This window comes from Leucoraja erinacea, chromosome 25, assembly GCF_028641065.1.
Source record: "Leucoraja erinacea ecotype New England chromosome 25, Leri_hhj_1, whole genome shotgun sequence".
Classification (NCBI taxonomy): domain Eukaryota; kingdom Metazoa; phylum Chordata; class Chondrichthyes; order Rajiformes; family Rajidae; genus Leucoraja; species Leucoraja erinaceus.
The window spans coordinates 23,944,002-23,971,233 of NC_073401.1; the positions used below are offsets into that span (position 1 = coordinate 23,944,002).

The 27,232-nt window shown below is 41.9% G+C and overlaps 1 protein-coding gene across 1 annotated transcript in view; it reads right to left on the reverse strand.

The window, feature by feature from the left end:
• The window catches only part of LOC129709108 (BICD family-like cargo adapter 1), a 67,268-nt gene that overhangs the window by 34,854 nt on the left and 5,182 nt on the right, over positions 1-27,232 (reverse strand). The window contains exon 2 of the mRNA XM_055655229.1: positions 14,231-14,446. Coding sequence (XP_055511204.1) covers positions 14,231-14,446 — 216 coding nt within the window. The remainder of the gene's footprint in view (positions 1-14,230; positions 14,447-27,232) is intronic.

Consider the following 27,232-nt stretch of genomic DNA (forward strand, 5'->3'; position numbering starts at 1 on the left):
AGACAGCACCCGTAGTCAGGATCGAACCTGGCTCTCTGGCGCTGCAAGGCAGCACCTCTACCGCTGCTTCACCATGCGCCCAGACCCATGGAGGAGGAGGAGAGATGAAGATTAGATGAAAGAGTGAACATGAGGGAGGAGATGGGATCAGAAGAAAGCAGATGGGAAGAAAGATTTGCCGTAGCTTTTGTATTCAGAAGCTGTGGAAGGGTGCGATTCTTGACATTCAAAAGGAAGAAAAAAGTCATTTGTTAAAGTGTCGAAGGTGGCAAAGGATGAAATAGAATTTCTGAGTGGGGAGCTTTAAGAGATTGAGTTAGTGGCACTAAAGAGACAGACAGGTTAAGAGTTTGCATGTGCTAACACATAGAATTAAGTAAAATAGAAATACTGCAAAGACGATGGATGCTGTTCATCTGAAGCTTCCAAGAATGAAATTAATTAATTTGTATTCGCCAGAGTTGAAGGATAGACTAACCATGATCTTACTGAATGAGAAAACAGTTTGTGCTATGACAAGGCAGAGAATACAGTCTTCCAAATATTCCATTTAGTGGAGTCACAAAGCCCAGAATGATCTTTCAAATGAGGACATATCATCATCTAATTAAGTGCAAAAGCACGTTACTATTCTCATTTGGAAGTACCCTGGATAACTGTGGCTGACTAGCCAATTCAACAGCACAGCATAACCTAATATCAGTCACGCCAGATGGAGGAAAATAATTATAGCTAATAGATGTTAAAATTAGCAGTCATTTCAACGATGAGTTCAGCCTTCTTACTGCATTTTTCAAATCTGCTTTCCACGGGCTTAGGTATTCTTTAAAATCAGCTCCTAGTTGTTCTATTCAGAACCTTTCTTTCAGGCTGGAAATATCAAAGGCCAGCGGCATACATTCAAGGCGAGAACCTAAAGGTGATAAGTAGGGCAAGTTTCTTTTTCACACAGAGGGTGATGGTGTCTGGAAAACATTGCCAGGGATGGCTGTGGAGACAGACAGCATGATGGCGCAGTGGTGGAGTTGCTGCCCTACAGCGCAGTGGACCCGGGTTTGATCTTGACTCCGGGTGCTGTCTTTACGGAGTTTGTACGTTCACCCCGTTTCCACGTGGGTTTTCTCCGAGTGCTCCGGTTTCCTCCCACACTCCAAAAACATACAGTTTTGTAGGTTAATTGACTTGAGTAAAGATTGCAAATTGCCCCTCGTGTGTAGAATAATATTAGTGTACAGGGATCGCTGGTCGACGCAGTCTTAGTGAGATGCAGGGCTTGTTTCCACGCTGTATTACTAAACTAAACTCAATATGATAGGGGAATTTGAGGGGCTTTTGGATAGGCACATGGATATGCAGGGAATGGAGGCATATGAGCAGGTGGATGAGAGACAATAATCATGGTATAATGTTCTGCACAAAAGGCCTGTCCCTGTGCTGTACTGTTCCGAGTCCTGTTTTGTTTAAGTTAGTTTAGTTTAGAGATACAGCGCGGAAACAGGCCCTTCAGCCCACCAAGTTCGCACTGACCAGCAATCCGGGCACATTAACGCTCCTACACACACTAGGGACAATTTACACTTATACCTGGCAAATTAACCTACAAAGCTGTACGTCTTTGGAGTGTGGGAGGAAACCGAAGATCTCGGAGAAAACCCACGCGGCCACGGGGAGAACGTACAAACTCCGTGCAGTCAGCACCTGTAGTCGGGATCGAACCTGGGTCTCAGGTGCTGCAAGCGCTGTAAGACAGCAACTCTACCGCTGCGCCACCGTGCCACCCTTCTATGTTCCGTGTTCTAATCAGTGACAGCAACAGAACCTGTTTTGTTTGAGCACCCCTATGACATTTCAGAAATATCTCACAAAATAGGCTCATTGTACAATATGCTTAAATGTAACTGCTGTATAAATTCCAATATAGAGTCCTAGTTTGTGCTATTGTAACAAGTCAGGTGGAGTATTTTTTTTTTTCTCCCTTACCAATTCATCCTTCAGCCTGGTAGTTTACAGACACAGGTTGATTCAATCATGGACTTTTCACAATTTCAACAGTAGTTTGTGGGAAATGAAATGTCCTCCCAATGAAGTAAAATTAGGGAACTTCCAAAAATCAGGAAAATATACAAATGCAAACTCTCTTTAAATTTATGATTCACATGATGGTAAATGTGGTTTTCAATGTTTTGTGCAGATGAAGCAATTTTTTTCATTAATAATCCTTACCCCACTTTCTTTCAATAATGGCACTGGAAACATTTTAGGGAGGTTCTGTCAAATGTAGGTAAATTGAAAAATAATACAATTCAATCAAAAATTATAAAACCAATTAATTACCCAGTCAAGCGTGAAAGGAAAATATTAAAAAACCTGTGAAACAAAACAAAAAACAACCAGATTAATGGATCCATATAATAAGAGTTTACATGAGTAAAGGTTGGAAAAATAAATCGATTAGTATATTAAGAGTAAAAGAGTGGCTGGGGAAAGAATAGGTCCCCTTAATGATCAACATGACTGTCTTTGTGCAGAGCCACAAGAGACGGGGAAAGATATTCAATGAATATTTATCATCCATTTTGCCGAGGAGAATGTCATGGAAACCAAGGAATTGCAACATCAGTGCTGTGATGCCTTTGCTTATATGTGAATTACTAAAGGAGGTTTGGGCAGTTTTAAACCATGTTAATGTTGATCAATCCTGGGCCTAGCCAACCTCGGAGCTTGCGGAAAGCTAGGGAGGAAATTGTGAAGGTCCTTACAGAGATATTTGCAACATCTTTAGCCACAAGTGAAGCCATTGGATGGTGGCTACTCTTATACTATTATTTAAGATGGGCAGCAAGGACATGCCTGGAACTACAGGTCAGTGGGCCTGATTTCAATGGTGGAAAGTTGTTGGAGGGGATTCTTAGTGACAGGATCTGACAACATTTGGATAGGCACAGATTATTCCTTGAAAGTGGTGTCACAGGTGGATAGGGTGGTCAAGAAGGCTTTCGACACATTGGCCTTCATCAGAGTATTAAATATAGTTGGGAGGTCATGCTGCTGTTATATAAGAGGCTGCATTTAGAGTATTGTGTTTAGTTTTGGTCACCATGTTAGAGGAAAGTTGTTGCCAACATTGAAAGGGTTCAGGGAAGATTTACCAGGACGTCGCCAGGATTTGAGGGACTGAACTATACGGAGAGATTGAGCAGGTTAAGGCTTTATTTGGTGCTGGCTAGAAGGGCTGAATGGCCTACTCCTGCACCTATTGTCTATTATTTCTTGGAGCGCAGGAGGATGAAGGGTGATCTTATAGAGGTGTACAAAATCATGAGAGGAATAGATCAGATAAACACACAGAGTCTTTAGCCCAGAGTAGGGAAATCGAGAACTAGAGGACATGGGTTTAAGGTGAGGGAGGAAAGATTTAATGGAAGCCTGTGGGGTTCAAATGGGTTCCGAGGGGTTTGCAGATGACACCAAAATTTGTGGTATAGCAGACAGTGAGGGAGAATATCCAAGTTTACAACAGGATCTAGCTCAGTTGCGAGGTTGTTCCAAGAATAAAGGGGAGGCCATTTAAGACTGAGGTGAGAAAAAACTTTTTCACCCAGAGTTGTAAATTTGTGGAATTCCCTGCCACAGAGGGCAGTGGAGGCCAAATCACTGGATGGATTTAAGAGAGAGTTAGATAGAGCTCCAGGGGCTAGTGGTATCAAGGGATATGGGGTGAAGGCAGGCACGGGTTATTGATTGGGGACAATCAGCCATGATCACAATGAATGGCGGTGCTGGCTCGGATCGAATGGCCTCCTCCTGCACCTATTTTCTATGTTTCTGTTTCAACATTATCAAGGGGAAAAGCACGGCTGCCACCCATTATTCCAAACACTCATTCCCTTCATCACTGTCGTACCATAGCTGCAGCGTGCATACCGTTTATAAAATACTCTTCACCGACTACCCTGGGCTATTCTACCAGCAACTCCCAAATTCATGATTCTTAATAGCAACAAAGACAAGCACGGCAGGTTCATGGTAACATTGAGTCTGAAGAAGTGTCTCGACCTGAAATGTCACCTATTCCTTTTCTCCAGAGATGCTGCTAGACCCTCGGAATTACTCCAGCATTTTGTGTCTATATTCAGTGTGAAGCAGCATCTGCAGTTCCTGACTCCATACACATGGTACCACCAGCACGTTACCAATGTGAATTGTGATGTGAAGTGAATTCCAATGTGAATACCATCCTAAATTGGAACGATAGTGATATTGCTTCACTGTTGTTTCGTTCAGATCCTGGAAGTCCAAACTCAATATCAATGAGTGCAGCTTCACCAGAGGAAATGCCTCAGTTCAAACTAATGGCTTGTCATTCAAAAAGAGCTATTAATACAAGTCTCATCAGCGATGCCCACATTCCAATTAATTTTTAAAAATCACTTGTGAGAACACATGCTGACTAGTGTGAATCATTTTGACCTTTAAAGTTTTCCAATATTATCAGTATGTTCAGAGACTATTTAATGGGTCTTTGAGTGAATTTCTATACTCCGTTTGAAGGGCACTGGCGAGGAAATGGAGCTCATTATATTTCCAGCATCCAGTCTCAGCATCAAGCACTCCCAGCGCAGTTGCATCAGTGGTTGCATACTCTGCCAGAACAATGTGTTTAACCCCAATCTTGATTGACCAGCGCTTGCTTTCGTATTACCCGCAAATAAGATTGTGCCACCACATACTGAAGTCCCACAGCAGTCAGTGTGGGCAAGTTGGGCCTGTTTCCACGCTGTATGACTCTGACGATATTGACCATTTGACTGGGCAAATACTTTCCAAAATGTTCGCAGCCAACTCTTCTCGTTCACTCAGAGTAGGTTCTCATAGCAAAAGGCAGAGCAATGGTCCTTGGCTCACGGAGAACTCTGAGGAGGCCATAATCAAAGGAACAGTTTTGGACATTGAATTGGGAGATTTCTACCTTCATTTAAAGGGATCTACGAGTATTGAAGATTGATACAAAATGGTGGAGTAACTCAATGGGTCAGGCAGCATCTCTGGAGAAAAGGAATAGATGATGTTTTGGGTCAGAACCTCTTTTCAGACTCCTATGGGTATCGATTCTGAATTCCTCTCAGCAAATTAAAATGGTGCAGTAGACATACGTGTACAACATATGTAATCTAAAATGAATAGGGCACCAATGTAATATTATTTTGTGCTCTATAACTTATAGATCTGTTACATATGAAAGACAATTGTGGCCCAGATATTTGCCAGTTTGGTGGCAGAAAAGCAGCAACGCAGAGATTAAAATTGCGTTAACCAATTTTGCAAACATCTTGGGGAAGTTTAATGCAAAGTATTGATATTTCACAGCTGCTTTATTGCAAGAATTTCATACAACTTTGTGTTGTTTTTCTGATGTCTAGCTTTATTGAATAATGTAAATAATAGCGTTAACTCCAAAATCCATTTTAATACACCAATGAAAATGTTGGCTTTTAATAATGCGGCACTCTCAAAATAAACTTTAAAGGTGAGAGGGGCGGCACAGTGACGCAGAAGTAGCATTGCTGCTTCACAGCGCCAGAGACCCGGGTTCGATCCTGACTACGGGTGCTGCCTGTATGCAGTTTGCACATTCTCCCTATGGGTTTTCCCCCGGCTGCTCCGGTTCCCTCCCCCACTCCAAAGACGTACAGGTTTGTAGATTAATTGCTTCGGTAAAGATTGGAAATTATCCCTAATGTGTAGGGAAGTGCATCGCTGGCTGTGGACCGAAGCGACTGTTTCCGAGCTGTATCTCTAAACTAAAGGCAAGACATTTCTCTCTAATGAACAGTGGATCAATGAAGAAAATCTGTTTGCAGCCACCAGTCCCCCCCCAACCCCCGCAGTTAAATTCAACAGAATCCCCTTTAACGTTCAGCGGGCAGATATGTATCAGAAAAAGAAATCTGCAAGGGGAGTAATTAAAAACATTGATATTTGATGCAAGAGGTGTCACCAAAAATCCTCCTCCATCCATGCTTCATATAGAATACTGATCTGATCAGTATCTCCTGCAGCTACAACAATTGTACAGGGTATTCCTTTACAAGATCATCCTCATTCACATCTACAACCTGTGAATGTCTCAGCTGGCAACCAATCACAAGTGCCTGCATGTCTCTCACTGCCAAAGCTGAGTCACCCTCATTATACAGAAAACTTGCCTCAGGATCCTTGCAGGCTGTCACTATTGAAAGGTGACATTTTACTCTTGCAGAAAACCTTAACCATCAAAAAGGGGAACGTCCAAATGTGATCGATGCATTTTTACATTCTTCTCTGCTCTGTAGGGCTCTAAAAGTAAACATCATAAAGGGCATTTATGACCTTGCATTCACTCCTGGCAACTGCCTGTCCCAAGTATCCAAAGGAGAAGGAAGCTTCATTCTGCATGCAGAGTTTCGTTTACTTTAGAGATACAGTGCAAAAGCAGACCCTTCGGCCCACCCACGCCGACCAGCGATCCCCATACTCTAGCACTATCCAACAGACTAGGGACAATTTACAATCTCTACCAAAGACATTTAACCGACAAACTTGCACATCTTTGCAGTGTGGGAGGAAACGGGAGCACCAGGAGAAAACCCACGCGGTCACAGAGGAAACATACAAACTACGTATAGACAGCACCTATAGTCAGGATTGAACCCGGGTCTCTGGTGCTATAAGGCAACAACTATATTTAAAACTGAAAAAATGTGCTGATTATCTTTTTTTATTTTGATATAAAAGTCAATGTCTTTGACAATTGCCCACAATTATACATTATTTCAGGGATCCCTAAATGACTCTCATTCCTGTCTATTTTACAACATTTCACTTTTTTGCGCAGTGATTGAACAATTAGACTGTGGTTGTTCAAAAATGTACTTGCATTTGTACAGCACACTTGATTGTTCAAGCACCAGACTGTATTTACACAGCAATTTTGTCCTGGCTGTTTCCGCTGCGCCACTGAGCAGCCACTGTGCTACCATTGTTTTTGAACCAGAAGTTGCAACACTACTCTACCAGCTTCTCCAGCAAAACTACACCAATATTCCTTTTCCTCTCACTGTACGGCCTTGGTCCAAGTGCTGATTGCCACAGGTTTTGTGATACAGGTAATAGAGGGGCAAATTGTTAAACTGAAAAAAAAATAATGCCTGGGAAAGAAGGAATGGGTGACGATTCGGGTCGAGACCGTTCTTCTGAAGATGAGGGGTTGGGAGAAGGGTCTTCTTCTGAAGAAGGGTCCGTCTGAAAATGGGTCTCAACTATGAAATTTACGCATTCCTTCTCTCCCGAGACTGCCTGTCCCGCTGAGATACTCCAGCATTTTGTGTCGAACTTCAGTGTAAACCAGCATCTGCAGTTCTTTCCTGCACAGAAAACAATGCCTGATGACAGTAGATTCACAGTTAAAGAGAAAGCAAGGAATTGCAGCCCAGTGTGTTTCACTGAGTATACGGTTGCTCATCTGGTTCACACAGGTTTTACATCATCTCACTGAAATAAATATCCAATTACTGAATTAGTGCTAGAATCCATAGAAAGCTCAGAGGAAAGTCTCATTTATTCCCCGCTGATCAAAATATACAAGCTAATTAGTTTAACAAAGTTGGAAAGTAAGATAGAAAGAACAAACTTGTATCAATGCACTCCAGAACCAATTTAAGAACCATTTGATATGCATCCACCCTTTGTCATGCAAGAAAATACGAAGACACTGGCATACAGCAAGCTCACAGAAATGGAAGATGGACACAAAAAGCTGGAGCAACAGCGGGTCAGACAGCATCTCTGGAGAAAAGGTATAGGTGACATTTCGGGTCGGAACCTTTCTTCAGACTTCAGAAATGGATGTCTGATCATGACTAGTTAATCTGCTTTAACAATATTGGTTAGATTTTAGAACTGCAAGAGACTACAGATGGTCGAAACCCGAGTAAAACACAGAAACATAGAAATTAGGTGCAGGATTAGGCCATTCGGCCCTTCGAGCCTGCACCGCCATTCAATATGATCAGGGCTGATCATCCAACTCAGTATCCCGTACCTGCCTTCTCTCCATACCCCCTGATCCCTTTAGCCACAAGGGCCATATCTAACTCCCTCTTAAATATAGCCAATGAACTGGCCTCAACTACCTTCTGTGGCAGAGAATTCCAGAGATTCACCACTCTCTGTGTGAAAAATGTTTTTCTCATCTCGGTCCTAAAATATTTCTCCCTTATCCTTCAAACTGTGACCCTTTGTTCTGGACTTCCTCAACATCGGAAACAATCTTCCTGCATCTAGCCTGTCCAACCCCTTATGAATTTTGTAAGTTTCTATAAGATCCCCCCTCAATCTTCTAAATTCTAACGAGTACAAGTCGAGTCTATCCAGTCTTTCTTCATATGAAAGTCAAAGTCCTGGAGTTAAACTGACCCAGGTTCTATCCCGACTACGGGTGCTTGTCTGTACGGAGTTTGTACGTTACCAAAGACGTACAGGGTTGCAGGTAAAATGGATTGGTATAAGTGTAAATTGTCCCTAGTGTGTGTAGGATAGCATTAATGTGCAGGGAGTGCTGGTCAGTGCAGACCTGGTGTAGGTATGTTACAAAACCTACCTGAATCGCCTGGGAATCTGCCCACAGCTGCGCGATTCTGGAGGGGGCGGGTTTAAAAAATAAACTAAGTGTACTAATCGCAGATGTTGGCTAGTAAATCATCCACGAAAAATCGCTGCAAGACCCATCGCAAAAGGTGCAGTTTTAATGCCGATGGAGTTATAATTTTAAAATACTGTCTCAGACCGAAAGGGACAGACTCGTTCTTACATTAACTGAATATAACCCTATTTTTCATCTGATCTATAGGAATAGTTCATTTTGGTCTTTTTATATCCCGCAGTATTTTTCTCGGCATTTGAGGGCACTAATCCAGCGCTATGTCAACGTTCTAAACCAGCGCGTTCCAAGAACCCACTAGACAGTATTTCTATGGGCATTTATTTCTGAACACTAGCTTTTACATTTGGCCTATAAATATGAAATTTGCAAATAAAAATCATGTTTATATTGTGAAATTTGTGAATAAAGACACTTAGGCTAATAAAAATGTTAATTTTCCTGCCATTGGCCTTGACTATCCAAGATCACAGCTTTTTTGTAATGTCCATTGAAAATCAGGGAACAAGATGCTAATTTCCGAGTATGAAAATGGCCATAACTTTTTTAATACTTGAGATATGAAAGTGAATTTGGTGTCAAATTAAACTTATTGTTATGCTTTATCTGATGGGATAAATTGCAGACTTGATTTTTTAAATCTCAAAATTTTGTAACATTACCTGGTGGGCCAAAGGGCCTGTTCCCTCACTGATTCTCTAAACTAAAATAAACTAAGTTAAAATGTAGATGTTGGCTAGACTCCAGAATAACCCATCTCAGTGCAATAATGCCGTGGAACGTTTCATATCAGACTGAAAGGGACAGACTCGTTCTCAACTGAATATCTCATCTGAAGGACATCTCTGTGCTCCATTGAGATTGTAGTGTGTAATAAGCACCAGACAGTATCTAGTGTCTGCCTAGCTTTTACTTTATATTATATGATGGGGTTTGCAAAGCTTAACAACTACAATGGGAATAAAAGCGTATTTCTGCTGCCATTGGCTTGCTCTTCTGTTGCTCAATAGATTGCTTGCCAGATAAATGCATAATGAAAATCTGCTGTAGTGGTTTTTCTGCCAAAATAGTTAAAGCAATGTACACATAGATTTACTCTTTGTTATTCTGCACACACTTAAACATCTGGTCATGTGAAGGACACTAAATAAATTGAGGCCATGACAATGATATTTCAATGACAATGACATGACAGTTTTAAGGCGGGGGGGTGGGGGGGGGATGAATTAACAGGAATCGGAGGGGTAACTTTTTCACACAAAGGGCGGTAGATGTATGGAATGAGCTGCCAGAGGAGGTAGTTGAGACAGGGACTATTGCAACTTAATATACAATTTGACAGGTACATGGATAGGACAGGATTTTTATGGGCCAATTGCAGACAGGTGGGACTAGTGTAGATGGAGCATGTTGGTCGGTGTGGACAAGTTGGGCCAAAAGGCCTGGTTCCATGCTTTACTCTATAATTCAAAAATGATTTGAGATACAAAACATGTATAAGTAGAGCTAATAGGACTGGATGTTTCAATCCCTGTAATAAGTCTTGCTATTTGCCGTGGGATAGGAGTGGTGAAAGGTAGGGTAGGTACATCATCGGGGTCATCAGGTGGGCACCCTCCTTCTTTGACGTTTCATTGATAAGCCCACAACATCTCCAGAGGGCTCAACGGTGAAACCTGGTGTCCCAGTTACACCCCCCTCAATTCCATACCCTCCTGCCTTCATCTTGCACTGCAACCCAATTGTTGTCTCTCCTTCTGATCCAAATCCAATTGCTGCTTTTTTTTTGCAGAATTTGATAATGATTTGATTGTTTGTTGGAGGGAGCGACCCCTCACCCCCATTTTCTTTAATAGCCTGGTCATCGATGTAGCAACAAATCCCCTGCAACCCACTTCGACATGGAAAATCTTGGTCTCCCAGCCATTCTGGGAAGCTTCAGTTGCCAGTTCAGAGTACTTGGTCTTTTTCCTCTCATAAGCTTCTTCAGCACCATCTTCCCATGGAACTGCCAATTCCACAATGTATGCCAACTTGGCTGTTGTGGACCACAGGACCATGTCTGGACCGGAGTGTTGTAGCCACAATGTCTGGGGGAAACACAAGCCTTTTTTCCCCCAAGTCCACTTCCATCTTCCAATCCCGAGCAGGCTGCAGAATGCTTGCATCCATTGATGTTATCTGGTGCTCTGGAGGTTGGCCTGTAGGTACAAATGTTGTGAAGTGGACATTTCCTGCCGATGTTTGTTTGGAAGAATTTGTGATCTTAGGCCTCTGTTCCAGGATTGATGCCAGCTGTCTGAGAACTTGGTTATGCCGCCAAGTGTAACGCCCTTGGCCGAGGCCCATAGTGTTAAAATGTGCCTTTGTGATGCAGGTGCTTGGCAAAGGGAGCAAGCGGGGTCTTCTCCGAACCACTGCTTCAGGTTCTGGGGGTGACGGTAGAACATCATAAGTGGCTCTGATGACAAAACTTAACCAAAATCCTTCCATTTGCCAGATGTCACGCCAGCTGAGTTTCCTCTTTTCCAGGCTCTCCCAGTTAGTCCATTGGCCCTGCTTGGCCATTGAGACGGCCTTGGCGTGTCGCTCTGCCTCCTCCCGTCTTCTCACCTCCTCCACCACGAGCTCTCTTCTGCACTGACGTTGCCTTGTGCGATTGAGGAGCTTTTGGGACGAGCCCGAGTCAGGCTCTCCCGTGTTGGACTTGGCCAACCACATCCCAGAAATGAAGAGCAGACTTAGCACCCTGAACGGCTTCAGATGGGGCCCACTTCCTCCCCTTTGCCACATTGGGGGCTGCTGTTCGAATAACAGTATCTTCAGATTCAGTGATGGTCATGACCAACCTTGCTTTAGTGCATTTGAACTCTTCCACAAGTCCTGAAATGGGCAATTCCAATTTGTCACTCCCGTACAGTCCGTCAGCACTTAAGCATCGTGGACGCCCAAGCCACTGTTTCACGTGTGTCCTGATCATTCTTTCCAGCTTTTCCACTTTGTTGATGGGGATTTCATACATAGTTATTGGAAGAATAGCACCTCAGAACTTTTTCTTAGAACATATCAATAAGATTTAAAAAACATTATTTTGCTTTGATCAAATTAATGTAAATATTCTAGAGCCAGCAGGAGATAATGCTCAAATAATGCATATGCACCGCTTTGTACCATATGGTGGTAGGAGGCAGGTTCACACCTTACAATCTTCCACACTGACTCGCTGATCTCAGCTATCCTGTTGCAGACAGTCACTGGAATAAATTCACTGGCATACAGTAAGGATCACACTTAAAAATAAATAATAATCAGACTTCAACAAGAGTTGGAGAACAATCAGCAGAAAGTTAAACACCAAGCAAATGCATTCATTGAGATTGGATATTTGGATTTTAGAAACAAAATAATTCAGCTTTCAGAAATTCAAACTCTTACTTCTGCTTTTATACGGATAGAAACAGGAACAGTTTTTCATGGTAATTTTTGAAGTGAGGCACAGCCTTTCTTTCACTCACATATCTACCTCCATATCTCTAGTGGGTGAACCAATTGTGGGGCCTTGAGTCACAAAAAGATGGCATGTGCTGGAGTAACATGGGCAGCATCTCTGGTGATTGTGGACAGGTAACGTTTCGGGTCGGGACTCTTCTTCAGACTTGCCATTGGTTAGGAACGGAGTGAAGCTGAGCACCAACTAAATTGTTTGCAATAAAGTTTCTATATGAAATGTAACGAGTTATAAAATCTAACAAGTGAATATGGATATGGATGGATATGCAACGGGATCCAACATAGATGAAGGCACCTGTATCTCCTCCAACCTCATCTACTGCATCCGCTGCTCTAGATGTCAGCTGATTTACATCGGGGAGACTAAGCGGAGGTTGGGCGATCGTTTCGCCGAACACCTCCGATCAGCCCGCAATAACCTACCCGAACACCCGGTGGCTCAGCACTTCAACTCCCCCTCCCATTCTCAATCCGACCTCTCTGTCCTGGGTCTCCTCCATTGCCAGAGTGAACAACACCGGAAATTGGAGGAACAGCACCTCATATTCCGCCTGGGTTGCTTGCGTCCGGATGGCATGAACGATGAATTCTCCCAGTTTTGCTAGCCCTTGCTGTCTCCTCCCCTTCCTTAACCCTCGAGCTGTCTCCTCCCATCCCCCCGCCCTCGGGCTCCTCCTCCTCCCTTTTTCCTTCCTTCTCCCCCCCCCCCACCCCCCACCCCCCCTCAGTCTGAAGAAGGGTTTTGGCCCGAAACGTCGCCTATTTCCTTCGCTCCATAGATGCTGCTGCACCCGCTGAGTTTTTCCAGCATTTTTGTGTACCCTAGATGAAGGCTATGTCAGTCTTTACTTCCTTATGAACATGGAGGCATACAGCATGTAAACAGGCCCTTCCACCCAACTCATCTATGCCGACGAAGATGCCCCCTAGGCCTGTGTTTGGCCCATTTCCCTCCAAACCTTTCCTGTCCACGTACCCATCATATTTGAGAAAATGTAACATTTTAAAAAACATATTTAAAACTAAATGAGGAATATCCAATTTGGAGCAGTAATCAGCACAGGCCAATAACCACCAAAGCCAAGCCTGAGACACAGCAATTTTAAAATAAGTTTCAAGATGATTGAGGAGCTCCGGTTCCATGGTAACAGCAAGTACACCATCTGCAAGGACTTCATACCTTCATTATATCTTTAGAAATTAAGTAATCTATGCAGTACAATATGCAATCTTTTCAGGATTTAAATTTTCATTATTACATATCATTCCCCACCTCCCTAACACCTTGCTTACGCACTGTATTTCTGCACCCTGAGATCGTTGAGCCAACACAACATCGCTGGTACATCCCTTATCAATACATCTCCGAATACACCACCATAATCAACCGGAGTGGCAACATAACTCTGTGTCATTGTGTCCTTAGTTTTGCATTCTGATGAACTCTCTATTCCCCATATGCCACCCCTATAATAATGTGCAATGCTTTCTTCGGCACAAATACTATCTCCACTTACAGAAGATAGACAAAATGTGCTGGGGTAATTCACCAGGTCAGGCAGCATCTCTGGAGAAAATGGATGGGGTCCGGTTTGGGTCGGGACCCTTCTCGGTTCACAACAATGTATCCCATTGAGATCACACCTTCCCTAGCCAACAACCCTGGAGGTCATCTGTTGCTGGCCCTGGTCTTTCCTCGTCTCCTGTTATTCCCCCCCCCCCCCTGAAATCCTCAGTCTGAAGAACGGCTCCGACCCAAACATCGCCGACCCCTTTTCGCCAGAGATGCTGCCTGACCCACTGAGTTACTCCAGCACTTTTTGTCTACTTGTGATATAAACCAGCATCTGCAGTTCTTTGTTTCTATATCCTATCTCCACTTACAGTATCTCTTTACCTTTATTTGAAAAAGTTAAATGGCACATTGCGCAAGTGTTATATCAAATTTGATCTGGTGCAAGAAATTAAAGGAGAGAAGTGCATCAAAGTGTGCTCCTGAGTGCCATCCATTGCTAGACTTACCCTGGTGAGCTGCTCTAAGAGCCGTTGGTTCTGTTCAGATAATTCCCGCAAAGCTATTACTTTCTCCTTGTTTGCCTCACGTAATTGGACCTGGTGCCTCTCCAGCTCATCTTGAAGTTGTTTCAGGTCGCCCTCCAGTTCAGCCACCCGACCCTCCCACTCTCCTTCACGGTTCTCGAATCTTCTCCGCAATTCATGCTTTTCCTGTTCCAGGTGCTGACGAGAGACAGAAAAACATGTCACCTTTGAGCTTCTTTTTAAAAAGCAGAGAACAAAAATTCATACGAATTATGGATGATGACGAGTCAGGGTATAGGAGGGGGAGATCGATCAACTGACCGAATGGTTGCCAAAACAACAAACCTGCTCTCAACATCAGCAAAACCAAGGAACCGATTGCTGACTTTAGAAGGGGAAGGTCAAGGATCCACAAAACCTACCTTCGTGGGCAGGACTGTGGTGAAGAGAAACAAAAACTTCAAATTCCTGGGCATGCATACCTCTGAAGATCTGTCCTGTACCCAGCATATTGATGCAATCATTTTTGTCTTTGCACTATTATTGTTAGTTTTTGTAATATAATGAATTTCTTTTAGTTGTTGATTATCATGTTTACATAGTCTTATGTTTACATATCTGTTGTGCTGCTGCAAGTAAGAATTCAATTGTTCCACTTTGGGACATATGACAATAAAACACTGTTGATTTGGAAGTAAAGGCTTTTTCTTCTGGTGTGCTTTTTTGGACGTAGCTTCAATGTGTTTGGTCCAGTGCAGATTGTTGTCGATACCTACACCTTGAAGCTACAAAGTACTGTACACCTAGCCAGTCCCTTTGGACTATGAGCAATCTTCCCACACTCCAGTTCTGTAGTTTTCAAAGCGGCGAATGAAGCCAATGTGGGAACAAGAGATGCTGACGGGGAAGAGTGGGTATTTGTTGATATTATGAGCTCCTTCCTTCATTTTTGCAGGATTTTTTGAGTGCATGTGTGATTGCTATTTCAGTAACAACTAGAAAAGATAGACACTAAATGCTGGATTAACTCAGCGGGTCAGGCAGCATCTCTGGGGCAAAGGAATGTGTGCAGGTGATGTTTTGGGTGGATACCCTACTTCAGACAGAGTAAGGGGCGAGGGAAACTAGAGGTATGAAAAGGTACAAAGAACAAATGAATGAAAAAGGTCTGAAAAGAACAAATCAAAGCCTCCTGACCCGCTGTTACTCCAGCATTTTGTGTCTATCTTCGGTGTAAACCAGCATCTGCAGCTATTTCCTACACATTCAGTAACAACTCGCATGGTAAAGCATTTCAGTTGCACAGTACAGGTGAAGAAAGGAACACACTGCCAAGCTTTTTAAAAAAGATTTCTCCAAAAAACTTATTCAAGGATATTTTTTGTTCAAGGATGGGGAAAGCAGATTGCGTTCAGTTTCACACGACCGAGTCTATCACTAAAGGGAGGGACAAAAATGCACTGAAGATTAAGAATTGTACAACATTGGGCAAAATGGCAGAAATGGCAATTATAAGATGTACAGGGAGAACAGGGGAACTGGCAGGAAGAAGTAGCTTTTGTAATTCAGGATGAATTTATTCCAATGATTAAAAATGGTGACATGAGGTGCGTAGGCAGTAGAGATGGTATAGGTTGAATCAAGAAACATAGACATTTAACACTGTGTGAGAGTCATGTTTATGCCTGTTGGTGGCAGCTGCAAACTAACAGAATGCATAAATAGAGATTACATGGAAACGTTGCAAAAACAGGGTAATTTTTTTAATGGAAATTACTACTGTGTTCAGTGCTGGTTTTCAGCAACAATTTCAACTTCTATTTTAGAAACAATTGGAGGCAGGTCACATTGGATTTAACAACGTGTAATAAGTCCACACACGTTATCAATGCTTACTGTGTACATGGATCATTTATCTAATAACTACCAAGATACAAGTAAGTTCAATGCAATGTTTGAAAGGGAGATTCTAAATTTAGATAGGGGGACATTCGGTGGAGTTAGTCAAAATGGCAAACATATTAATAGGTAAAATGACAGTTCAGGAAACATTAAAAAAAAAAGACATTTATCACACAGAACATGTTTATTACTTCAGGGAGCAAAGATGTGAAAGACAAAAGGTAAATAGGTAAACAGAGAATACGACCTCACTGGCTCTCCGTGACAATATTAAATTAAAATATAAAAACGTTCTAAAATCCTAATGAATGGAAAAGATATGATTAATAATAAATGGTAACTAAATAGAGATGTTATATAAAGGAAAAGGAACTTGTGAAATATATCAAGATCAATGTTTAATGATATTTGGGGGAAAACAAGGATAGAGTCCAGGTGCTGTCTGTACGGAATTTCCCTGTGACCGCGTGGGTTTTCTCCAGGTGCTCCGGTTCCCTCCTACTCTCCAAAGACGTACAGGTTTGTAGGTTAATTGGCTTTGATTATATTGTAAATTGTTCCTAGTGTGTAGGATAGAACTAGTGTACGGGTGATCGCTGGTTGGCACAAACCCGGTGGGCCAAATGGCCCGTTTCCATGTTGTACCTCTAAAGTAAAAAGTCCAATGTGGCCTCCTTAAAACAAAATATACAACAGTGACAATATAAGGAAACAAGGGGGAAAAATAACAGACATGGAAATGATTAAGTTTGAATTAGAGTTGGGACTCTCCATAATTAACATAAGCACTGTAATAAAAAAAATAGGAATAAAGAATGACAAATCTCTAGGTAAAATCTCAGGGTTATGCATTTGGCACAACTTCAAGATTTTTCTCAATTTTGGAATCATTTGTTTTAATCCAAGGCCATTTGAGAAATGGAAAAGTTGGAAACCAAGGAATTATAGACTTGTTAGCCTAATATATCGCACGAGATATCACGAACTATTGAAAACTAAGCAGTGCTCATTTTCTTTTTGAAGAGGTCACTAAATTGGCAAGTGTGAATGTTAGTTCTTGGACATGCAGAGCATTATGCAAAAACTGTTAATTAAAATTAAGGCTCTTGGGATCAAGGTCTAGTTGTTAGGTGATTAGTTGTGTATCACCTCACTTAGACAGCAGGATCAATGTAAGGTTCATAAATTGGTAGGACAAAACAAGTTGGGCCTCACAGGTATCTGTGGTAGGAAATCAATTTGGAATATTATGCATAAACAATCTAGCAAACAGGATGTAAAAAGCCACATATTTTAAAATTACCAAGGATGCAGAAACATGGCATTGCAAATATAGGTCACAGTAAAAATACAAAAAAAAATATTAAAAGATTAATCAAACTGAGAAAGCCATGCCGTAATTTGAGCATATAAATAGATAGAACAGAACATTTAAAAAATAATGAGAAGCAAAAATCTATGCAGGCCCAGAGATCGTAAAACAAGACAGGTGGAGAAGATAGTCCAAAATCCAAATGGGAAGGAGGCCTTCATCTCTAAAGGTCTCATGGGAAAGAAGTGGAGCTGCACAAATCAAAATGTTGGTCAGACCACCTTGGAAGCACTGAGAGTAGTCCTGGACAACACGTCTTAGGAAGGCAACAAAGATTGATGACAGACTCTACATGGTTTAAATTATGAGAATGGGTCTATTTAACGGGTCTTCTCAACCCTCTCTGCTCCAAGGAAAGCAAACCCAGCTCATCTAGCCTTGCCCCAGAGTCTTAAATGTTCCATCCCAGTGATGTCCCTTTGTACCCTTTCTGGTGAAATCAGTTAGTTTGCACAGTGTGCTGATCAGAATTGCTCACAATATTCCAACAGGGGCATAAGACATGTTTTATGTTGTTCTAAGCCCCAGCAAATACAGGCAAGCACTTTGCATGCTTTATTAATCATCTCATCTACTGTGTACTGTCCTCAGGTCCCTCCACTCCTATTATTCAATGCCTATTTCATAGCTATTTTTAAAATAAAGTCTACCGGATTGCTTCACCTCACATTTATGCAATTTGATTTCTCTGCCAGACCATTGCTCTGCACATCTTACTAACGCATCAATATCATCATGTAGCTGAAGACTGCCCTTCTCACTATCAACAATACCAGCAATTTTGTGTTATTAACTTATTAATCATAACTCTGACATATCCAGACGGTTAAAGTATCTAATAAACAACAAATGGCATGGTGGCACAGCAGTAGAGTTGCTGCCTTACAGCGCCAGAGACCCGCCTACAATCCCAATTACAGGTACTGTCTGTGCAGAGTTTGTATGTTCTACCTGTGACCAAGTGGGCTTTCTCCAAGTGCTCCGGTTTCCTCCCACACTCCAAAGACGTACAGGTTTGTAGGTTAATTGGCTTCAGTAAAAATTGTAAAATTGTCACTAGTGTGTAGGATAGTGCTAGTGTACGGGGATCACTGGTTCGCGTGGACTCTGTGGGGCAAAGGACCCGTTTCTGTGCCATATAGATTAGATTAGTTTTAAGATACAGCGTGGAAACAGGTCCTTCGTGCCACCGAGTCCGCGCCGACCAGCGATCTCCGCACACTGACACTATCTTACACAAACTAGAGCAAATTTACAATGACACCAAGCCAATTAACCTACAAACCTGTATGTCTTTGGAGTGTGGGAGGAAACCAGAGACCCCGGAGAAAACCCACGCAGGTCACGGGGAGAACGTACAAATTCCATACAGACAAGCATCCATGGTCAGGATCGAATCCAGGTCTCTAGCGCTGTAAGGTAGCAACTCTACCGCTGCGCCACCGTGCTGCCCTGTATCTCTAAACTAAACTAAAGGTTCTCAGCACTGATCACTGCAGCATCATCCTTGCAAAACACATCCCCTCTCCCACTGCTATCATCCAGCTCCAATCTTTGCAGAATAACTATCTAATTTCATGGCAACCTGAGCCCATTCTTCATCCACCAAGTCTTTCCAACCCCCAATTGACTCATCATCAAATACAAAACATGGAATCTCTCGCCAGCAATGGCAGTGACATTGATGAAATTCCAACCTCACTGCAATACCATCCCCTGCGTGCATTTGGGTGCACTAGAATTTCTAGTCCAGTAAATTTCAGGAGTGTTTCAGAATATTTTTTTTATTACAAACCAGAAGCAGCAGTCCAATGAGCCAGAATTAGATCATGCCATAATGAAAATCAATATACGATGAATCTCTCATAACCTAATTTAAACATAAGCTTCAACAAAATATTTCTAACTGTTAAGGTACAAGACATAGTATCATAATTTAAGGATTTCAAGCAACACATAATAAACAGTAGCTTGAAGTTACCATATATAGATGAATATATTGATTAATTTTCTAGCCCAAGAAAGATGGCCATTAGAGAAACAATCTTACAGAAAATAATCAAACAAGATGTGTAGGCAGTGCATGCAAAGTGCTCTTGCAATACGACACCCACAATGCTATAAAAATAAATTATCCCACTTTCCCTTCCAAAAATCCATCAATCCACATTTATTTCTGGCATACCTTCCTGATTCTAATTTTTAGCAGAATGAGAAATAGCTTAAGCCATTATCGAGCTGCAAAATGAAACATTTCATCTGATCAGGTTTATTAAAAAAATCTTATTACAATCCATTTGGGGGGATTCTCAGGCAGACAAGGAATAAGGGTAAGTAATTCTCACCATGAAATCACATCTTTAGACTTTAGCGATACAATGTGGAAACACTCAATGTCAAAGAGTTGCCTCACATGAATCTTTGCCCTTTCACTTTAAACCTAAGCTGTCTAGTTCTTGATTACCCTACTCCAGAAAATGAGTACTTTCACTCCCCCAATCCCTCAGCTTCCTGCACTACAAGGAATAAATTCCTAACCTCCCCATAGCTCACGCTCATGCGCTTGCATTCCGGCAACATTCTTCTCCGCTCTCTTTCCATCTTTCCTATAACATGGTCACCAAAACTGAACACAACACTCCAGTTGCAACCTCACCAATGTTTTGTTCAATTGTAACATAATGTCCCAACTTCAATACTCATTTCCCCGACTGATGAAGGCCAGCACGCCAAAAGCCTTCTTCACCACTCCATCTACTTGCAACAATGTATTAAAAAAAAAACAAATATCGGCAATGCAAGGTTCTGAGCAGATCACGGAACCATTCAAAAGCATCTTAAGCCTAAGGTATAAATATAGCAAAAGCAATGAGATTTATTATTATGTTTAAGAAAGAACTGCAGATGCTGGAAAAATCGAAGGTAGACAAAAATGCTGGAGAAACTCAACGGGTGAGGCAGCATCTATGGAGCGAAGGAATAGGTGATGTTTCGGGTCAAGACTCTTCTTCAGATGGGGTGGAGGGGGGGAGGGGGGTGAAGAAGAAAGGAAGAGGCGGAGACAGTGGGCTGTGGGAGAGCTGGGGAGGGGAAGGAGGGAGACAGCATGAACTACCTGAAATTGTAGAAGTCAATGTTCATACCACTGGTGTGTAAACTACCCAAGCAAAATATGAGGTGCTGCTCCTCCAATTTGCAGTGGGACTCACTCTGGCCATGGAGGAGGCCCAGGACCGAAAGGTCAGACACGGAATGGGAGGGGAGTTGAAGTGCTGAGCCATCGGGAGATCAGGTTGGTTAATGGGGACTGTGCGGAGGTGTTAGGTGAAGTGATCGTCAAGCCTGCGCTTGGTCTCGCCGATGTAGAGCAGTTGACACCTAGAGCAGTGGATGCAATAGATGAGGTTGGAGGAGGTGCAGGTGCCTCACCTGGAAAGACTGCTTGGGTCCTTGGATGGAGTCAAGGGGGGTGGGAGAAGGTAAAGTGACAAGTGTAGCATTTCCTGAGGTTGCAAGGGAAGGTGCCAGGAGAGGGGGTAGTTTGGGTGGGAAGGGACGAATTGACCAGGGAGTTATGGAGGCAGCGGTCTATGCACAAAGCTGAAAGGGGAGGAGATGGGAAGATGTGGCCAGTGGTGGGATCCTGTTGGAGGTGGCGAAAATGTCGGAGGATTATCTGTTCTTATTATGTTGGTCACTGCTGAACCATTCAAGCTACTATTTATTCAGAAGAATATTATTCTCAACATATAGCCCAAACTATATTATTTTTGGTTATGAAACTGCTACTTGGTCTAAGGAGTTTTGTTGTTTATTCATCTAGCTCAGGATTTATATGGTTGCCTTGCAGTAGTTTTATATTTCCTTGGTAATGTTGGAGAATTTTCTCTCTGATCCCTGTCACCATGAGGTATCGCTCACACAAATCTGCATGAAGCATTGCTTTGTAATTGAATGCCAGTTTACTTTATGGACAATAAATGTCTTCAAACACTGAATGCGAATAGAAAATAACAAAAGTTTTTTCAGAAATACTAATTCAATGATTTGTAAACCGGATGTGTTTACCATGCAATCTATGCTGTACAACAAGGGGATGGAGAAAATATTTAATAGGGATCTGAGGGGTAATTTTTTTCACACAAAGGGTGGTGGGTGCATGGAACGAGTTGCCAGAGGAGGTTGTTGAGGCTGGGTCTATCGCAACGTTCAAGAAACAATTAGACAGGTACATGGATCGGACAGGTTTAGAGAGATATTGGCCAAATGTGGGACTTGTGCAGATGGGATATGCTGGTTAGTGTGAGCAAGTTGGGCTGAACGGCCTGATTCCACACTATATGACCTTGTGACTATAACTCAAAAGCCAAGAATAACTGAAATGGCTGAGTGACCTACTTCACCTTTAGGTCCATTCTTTGGAAAGTGAACCAAAATGTCACACACGTTACCAAATGGCATCATATAAAGTAATCATATAAAGTAATACATTAAAAAAATTATTGTAAGAGATTAATCTTATTCAGTGCTATTTTCCCCACCTACAGAACTATAATGCATGTCTGCTGAAGATGTGAACATTGTAGCTTTTTAAAATTCGCAAGTGTTTGCCAATCTCTTACCTCGACGGAGTTGCAAATTTTTTTCCGTATCGTATATCCGTCCGCACTGTGGCCTAACATCATGGAGTTGCCGGCCTTTCCTGGAGATCGACGGCGCTCCAAGCCGCGGGAGTCTGCAGGACTTTAACATTGCGGAGCTTGCAATACCTTTGCTGGAGATCGTAGCTCCAACCCCGAGGCCTGTGGACTTTAACATCGTGAAGCCCGCGGTCACCGGTAAGAAGAGGCCGACTCGGGAGCTCCAAGCCGCAGAGAAACTTTCAACCACCACGACGCGGGAGTTTCGATCACCCCGACGGGGGCTTCGATCGTCGGCTGTGGGGCTTTGATCTCCCCAGACTGTGGATGGTTTGAATGCCCCGACCACAGGAGAACAAAGAGGAAGATTTAACTTTATTGCCTTCCATCACACTGAGGAATGTGGACGCCACTGCAGTGGATGTTTATGTTAACTGTTATGGTTTTGTGTCTTGTTGCTTTTCACTTAGTATGGCTGTATGGTAACTCAAATTTCACTGTATCTTAATTGGTACATGTGACAATAAACTGACCTTGAAACATACTGTCTAGCCTGGCCCAAAACAAGATCCAGAACAAAAATAATAGTTAATGCACAGATTAATTTGGGACAAAGCAGCACTTTGAAATAATTTAATCATTAGGTTATTTTTAGAACTCGATTTTCATTACAAGGGAGAGGTGCCATTGATCTTAATCAGCCTTGGTTATCATGACAGCAATTGCCTTCAACCATGTAAAATAATCTGAGATGAAGACCACAGATTCTACAACAAAGAAGGGCATTACCTTATGATATCCCATTCCCAATGCTTTCCCCTTTTCTACTACAATTACATGGGATCGAAACAATTGAAACATTTTCAATTTTAGTTAATGTGATTTTACAAATTTTCTAAAAGAGGAAACCAATTGTTAGATTACTAAATCCTCGGCAATGAACCAAATATATTAATCTTTGTTCATCTAATAAATTTAGCAATGCAATTATTCTCCATATCAAATTATTTCAGCGATCACCCTTTGAAAAGGCCTATTCAAGTGTAAGATATTTTCCTTGCTTGGAAAGTTTTCTTACATTGAAAATGAACAAATATCCATTGTAAGGGAATTAAATCTTTTGCATGTACGACAGAGTTTAAAATTTGACTGGCAGTTGTATTCACCTTTATATGTGGAAACAATTGTGTGAGTTAAACAATTTTCATTTTTGGTATTTTTGATTTTGAATTGGTGCATAATGTACAGCTTGCATGCACTGGGAATGAATGGGGATTGTAAGTGCAGTGATATATAGTTCACCCAGAATGTTGTATTTGAGATCCCACTGATGATATGCAAGCAAAGATTCTCAACTCCGTACTTGGCTTTAGGATTTTGGATTCAAGATCAGTTACTACAGTAAAGGCTAGAGGTTCAAAAGTATTAAGACCTTTATGACAGGAGCACAAAGAAAAATAGATAATCTTGTTCTTCCATTTTCTACTCTCCAGTGATAGCATTTTCAGTTCTGCGTGAATAATTGACCAGTTTCCCACTATTCCAGAAAATGAAACACTCAAATCCAAGATAACATTCTACACAGAACGGAGAGTGTTTAGTTTAGAGATACAGCGCGGAAACAGGCCCTTTGGTCCACCGTGTCCGCACCTACCAGTGAATCCCACACATTAACACAACCCTTCACACACCAGGGACAGGTAGAACGTGTAAACTCCGTACAAACAAGCACCCGTAGCCAGGATCGATCCCGGATTTCTGGCGCTGTAAGGCAGTAGCTCTACTGCTGCGCCACCCAAGAGTATTAGAATATTGTTGGTGTTGCCTTTTGCATAATACATTTGACTGGGTCCAATATTCTTTTTAGGTGCGCATAAACGTTTGTACAGCATTATAAAAGACATTGGAGAGTTTCAGCTGCAGGGGTCAATTTTACATTTAACATCACCTGTCCAATGACCCATCTAATTATGATCAATGGGGCGATGCTGTACAGTAACTGACCATCACATCTGCTTAATAGCTATGACTATATTTGAACACAACCATGTGAAAGGTGTCATTACAGAACATGTTTTAACCTACTTATTGCAAGTATAAGTGGTTTTAGAGCACACGATAATTCACCTTGTCTGACACTAAATAAGAAATACATATTTATTTTGCCATCCAGTCAGCCATGAATTCTGTACCATCTGCAGATTCTTCCCCAAGTTGCACACCATTGCGACTTGGAAATATATTGCCACTCTTTCTTCATTGCTTGGTCCAAATCCTGGAACTCCCTACCTGACAGCATCATGCTAGCAATCTACCATCACTTTCTCAAGAGCAATTAGGAATTGGCAATAAATGCTGGCTTAGGTCCCGAAAGAGAATTGAAAAAGATAAAAATTCAATGCTTCATGTGTGGCTTTCCTTAATGTGAAACTGAATGCTGATTGAAAGGGGATTGATGGCCAATGCTGAACTTCACCTCACCTCACCTCCAACAAGCATCCAGCAAGAATGGAGCTAATCTTCAGAACTTCTTCTTCGTGTGTATGGCGTGCACAGCCTAAACTTGTAGGACAACTTGTTCTATTTGATCTTATTTGATTGTGCACACCGGGTTGATTGCATTCGGCGAAACAGGGCGGACCACGTGAAGGTTGCAATCTTCCACCCCAATCTTCAGAACTAACAAGATATTTTGCACATCTACAACAACAACAATCCAAATCCAAGATTACCTAAGCCACCATTGACTCATCCACTGAAGTATAAGAGAACGGGCACATCCAAGGTCAAGGTCATAGGTGATAGGAGTAGAATTAGGCCATTCAGCCCATCAAGTTTACTCTGCCATTCAATCATGGCTGATCTATCTCTTCCTCCTAACCCCTCTTCATTCACATTCACCTGCCTTCTCCCCACAACCTCTGACACCTGTACTAATCAAGAATCTATCTATCTTTGCCTTAAAAATATCCACTGACAGACTCCACAGCCTTCAGTGGCAAAGAATTCCACAGATTCACCACATTCTGACTAAAGAGATTTCTCCCCGTCTCCTTCCAAAAAGAATGTCCTTTAATTCTGAGGCTATGAAAGCCAAGGCTCCTTGACCAACTAGCCCCTCTCTGCACAACATTGCCCTCTACTAAGAGAGGTTCATGCAGTGATCATGGAAAACATGGACCACTTCTCATATCTTGCGAGGCTCCTCTGAATAAAAGGAGACATTGATGATGAAATTCATCACTGTTTTTAGCAGAGCCTTTAGAGAAAAGATATGTTTGAAGATCATGACTTCAGAAGTGGCACAGAGCACGTGCTGCACAGGGTAGCAATATTTCCTGCCCTTCTATTTTCTTCTAAAACCTGGAATACTACAGCAGGCACCGCAAGGCACTAAACACACACCACCAATGCTGCTCCCTAAAATACCCCATTTTCATTCATCAGTAAAACATTGTCAGTTTTTTTTTTCACAAGAACGGTCTTGACCTGAAACATCGCCAATTCCTTCTCTCTATAGATGCTGCCTCACCCGCTGAGTTTCTCCAGCTTTTTGTGTCTACCTTTGATTTTACCAGCATCTGCAATTTTTTCTTCAACAGTCCTAGTCCTGTGACTCTATTTATACACAGTAGCCTCTGTTGGGCAAATCACATCACTGGTATGCCCAACACCAGATTCCTGAAATAAATGTTCTCTTCTGAGTTCTGCCAAAAGAGATTACCAGGTAAAAGGAAATATTTACGGATCTATTCAAAACATCCTTAAAAGCATGGACCATTTACACTAAATCTTAGGAATTACTTAGTCAACTATGAATCACTTTGATTATTCAAAAAGGGGAAGTGAGTATGTACCGAGAACCACACAGAATCTGAGTAATTGGCAAAACTCAAAACTACCTGCTCCACCCAATCTACAAAGCAATGAAAATTAACTACAGATGCAAGTTTATACTAAAAAGACACAAAATGCTGGAGTAACTCGGCGGGTCAGACTGGATCTATTCTGTAAAGCAATAATGCAGCTTCATATTTTAAAATATAATTAAGACAGGCACAGTGTTGTAGATGCCGTGTTGTAGCTGGAGTATGTGGAAGCTGATGGCAATGATTGCAGGCCACATCAACTCTGAACTGAAGTTTGAGATTTAGATATATCAGGGATGTGATAACACATCAGGGAGGGAGAATATTACCTGAAGACTTTGCTCCATATGACTATCAAACCTTTTACAATAAGTATTGCAGAGCAATGGTCAATCAAGGGGAACAAGTGGTTATAAACGACACACAAGGCCAGAATGTGGATGCAGAACCCCACCCCCTGCATTTATTCAACAGAACTTGCAGGAGGGTGGAGCAAACTAGGTTCCTTGATTGGAAGGAAGCAAGTGTAACATTATTTAAGAAAGGCAGGGAGAAAACAGTAGCGGGGAAAATATTGACAATATATTTTTTGAGGAAGTAGAAATAGTGCACTTAAGAAAAATAATAGGATTGGGCAGAATTTACATAGATTTATGACGTTAAATCACATTTGATAAACTTGTTAGAGTTTGTTGAGAAGCATTAAGGGCGATCAGCCATGTAGCTCATTTGGTAAGGTGCCAGAGAAGGGATTATAGAACAAAATTAAAGTGCATGGGATTGAGGGTAATATTCTCATTTGCATTAAGGATTAGTTAATAGACAGAAAACAGGGACTAGGAATAAACAGGTAATTTTCAGGTTGGGAGGCTGTGCCTAGTCACACAGGAATCGTCGAGGCATACCAGCTATTCAATCTATATCATTGATCTGTCTTAAGAATAATATCTAATTTTTCTAATGTTATTAAGATGGGGAGCTGTGTGGGTTGTTAGGAGGAGGATAAGGAGAGGCTTCAGGAGATAAAAGCAAGTTAAGTGAACGGCCAAGGTCGTGCAAATGGAATGTAATGTGGCAAAATGTGAGGTCACATTTGATGCAACAATAGGAAAAGAGTATTTAGATGATTGGAGGTTGAAAGGAGTATGTGCTCAGAGGGACTTGGATGCCCCTGCACGTGAATCACTGATTGTTAGCATGC